We start from the raw sequence: 2,715 nt of genomic DNA, 5'->3' as shown, positions 1-2,715 counted from the left end.
GTTCAGCAGACCCCATTTTAGCCTCCAGTCTAATACAGCTCAAGCCTGGGCTGTCCCATCGAGCCTCTGGCTTGAGCTTTGCAGAGTTTCAGAGCAGAGAGAGGTGAAGTCGCTCTGCTCACCCTGCCGGGGTTGATCTGAGTTCATGTGGAGATCCCCCTCCTGTTCTTGCCCTCATGACCCCCCTCAGATAAGGTCCCTGTGAGCAGTCCCCTGCCATCATGATGCCTAGCCCTGCTTTCTGGCGCCCCTTCCCCTGCCCCCCTGCCTCACCAAGTTTTCTCCCTTCCTCCTGCCAGATACGAGCTTAGGGTGATAGTGTGGAACACAGACGAGGTCATCCTGGAAGACGATGACTACTTCACTGGCGAGAAATCCAGTGACATTTTTGTCAGGGGGTAGGTACGGCGTGACATTCTACTGCCACCTCCTCTGCTTCTCCCTAGCGGGGCTGGGGAGGGGGTGGAAGTGCTCATGCTCGCTGGGGTCCCCCGGGTGATTCTGGAGCAGGGGCAGGGGATATGGGCTGTGGTGCAAGGTTGGAGAGCCCCAGCACTGCCATTGTCATCTGCGCTGTGTTTCTTGCCTCTCTATCACTCTCTCTCGGCTGCATGACCCGCTGTGTGTGCCTGGCCTGGCCACCCAGCTTTGAGCTCTGGGTTGTTATCTGGAACACCAACGAGGTGTTTTTGGAAGATGATGCTTTCCCAGTGGGAGAGAAGATGTCTGACATCTGTATCAGGGGGTAATGGTGGAGGCCTCCCTGCTTGGTCCCATCTGCCCCTCTTCCCCTTTCGGAGCTTGTCTTGGTGCCCCAACTTGGCATTTCAGCCCTTCAACCCCCCCATTCCAGCATCTGGAACCAAAGTGCAGTTAGTTCCCATCTCCACTTGACTCTCACCCAGCAGCAGGGAAAATCCCCTTCCAAAATTCAAAACTGTACAGAGATGAGCCCTCCTCCCCTACCCCCTCCAGCCCATTCTTTACAGGACCTCAAATCAGTGCAACGGCATCTCCTCTGCTTGCAGCTCTTGCTGCTCTCAGAAACCTGGGTCTATTTTGGCCTCGTGGGTCCCATCAGCCCGATGGCTTTTTGACAATGGCTCTAAATCAGAGATGCTCCAGCCCTTTGCCAGTTGTGTGGTGGGCGATGGTTTGACCACTGTGTTTTGTGGGGCAGAGCAGGGCATCAGCACGCTCAGAGCCTGCGAGAACATCGTTGGGTGCCCGAGCATGGACTCATGTCCCTGTTGCTGCAGCCCCTCCAGACAGATGCACAAAAGACTTGAGAGCACCCTGGAGGACCTGGATGGTCCTGACTCATCAGAGAAAGGGGCTTTGGGGCATGTACAGCCCTTAAAACAAAGCTGTGTTCCTCCAGGGCTGGTGTGGACCACCCTCCTGCTCTGGAACCAGAGAATTAGGGGCAGAGGCACATGAGATGGCAAGGTGGGCATGGCCACGCCATCTCCCAGGACAGCAGGAGTTGGACTCCGCTGTCTCCAGTGACATGGTTCCCACAGTGCTTAGCTGAGCTGGGCACTTCAGGTCAGTTTGCTGGAGACTGGGTCAGTGGAGACAAGCCCACCCTCAAGCAGAGCCTGCAGCAGGCCCTGAACATCTCTGGTGGGGATGGATAGCTGTGTCCTGACACAGAACTTGCAGTGACCAGACGGAGCTGCCTCCGCAGGAACAGCTGCCTTTGGGGAGGCTGATCTACCTCGTGGTGGTGTAAGAAGGCCTCTACCAGTAAGGGATGGGCACATGCTTCCAGCGTGCTCTGCGCCAGACTCCCCAGCAACGCTCCTTGCTCCTGTCCACCTCATTAACATGTCCCTGCCCAGAGAAAGACCTCTTGTCTCAACCCTCTTGTGTTTGAGCTCTGTTGTTCCTTTGAGTTCTCTTGAGCTCTCTGGTTCCTTTGAGGACCTTCCTGCCCCCATCCTGCCCCATGGAGATGCTGCTGCAGGGATTAGAGCAGCCCCAGCCCATTGCTCACACCTTTTAGGTCTTTCCAATCTGTCCTGGAGACATCCTGGCTGCACAGACAGGGTGATCCTGAGCCCTCTCTTCCCTCCTGTAACACGTGCCATCCCTCTCACCCCTCTGGGCTCATCAGGTGGCTGAAGGGTCAGCAGGAGGATAAGCAAGACACAGATGTCCATTACCACTCGCTCACTGGTGAAGGCAACTTCAACTGGCGCTACATCTTCCCCTTTGACTACCTGATGGCAGAGGAGAAGATTGTCATCTCCAAGAAGGAGTCCATGTTCTCCTGGGATGAGACTGAGTACAAGATCCCAGCTCGCCTCACCCTGCAGGTCTGGGATGCCGACCACTTCTCAGCCGATGATTTCCTCGGTAAGTGGAGGGTCTGTAGAGCTGGGGCAGTGAACGGGGACCCCATGGCTGCACAAGCAGGGAGCAGGATGGGATGTGACAAAGCTTATACAGGAACAGAGCCGGGAATGGCAGCAGTGCTCCTCAAGTCCACAACATCCTACAAACCCCCTTTAGATGCTGCTGGTAAGAGCAGGTGGGATGAGAGCCCTTGTCTGCTCAGAGGCTGCTCCTGTAGCAAGGATGTCAGCTTTTTGGTTCCCAGTGCTAGCTCCAAGTTGCTTTCCCGGGCAGGAGATGCTGGCCCAGCCCACCTCCAGCCAAGGACTCAGCATTTTGAGAGGTGACAACATCTGTACTCCCCTTTCTCCTGCC

The 2,715-nt window shown here is 56.1% G+C and overlaps 1 protein-coding gene across 1 annotated transcript in view; it reads left to right on the top strand.

The window, feature by feature from the left end:
* The window catches only part of LOC104492961 (otoferlin-like), a gene marked incomplete at its 5' end in the record, with an annotated part of 20,418 nt that overhangs the window by 16,501 nt on the left and 1,202 nt on the right, over positions 1 to 2,715 (top strand). The window contains 2 exons of the mRNA XM_010135570.1: positions 300 to 398; positions 2,120 to 2,372. Coding sequence (XP_010133872.1) covers positions 300 to 398; positions 2,120 to 2,372 — 352 coding nt within the window. The remainder of the gene's footprint in view (positions 1 to 299; positions 399 to 2,119; positions 2,373 to 2,715) is intronic.

This window comes from Buceros rhinoceros, unplaced genomic scaffold (assembly GCF_000710305.1).
Source record: "Buceros rhinoceros silvestris isolate BGI_N320 unplaced genomic scaffold, ASM71030v1 scaffold18214, whole genome shotgun sequence".
Lineage (NCBI taxonomy): Eukaryota > Metazoa > Chordata > Aves > Bucerotiformes > Bucerotidae > Buceros > Buceros rhinoceros.
Note: the sequence above shows the minus strand (reverse complement) of the source record. Positions and strands in the feature narration are given on the sequence as shown.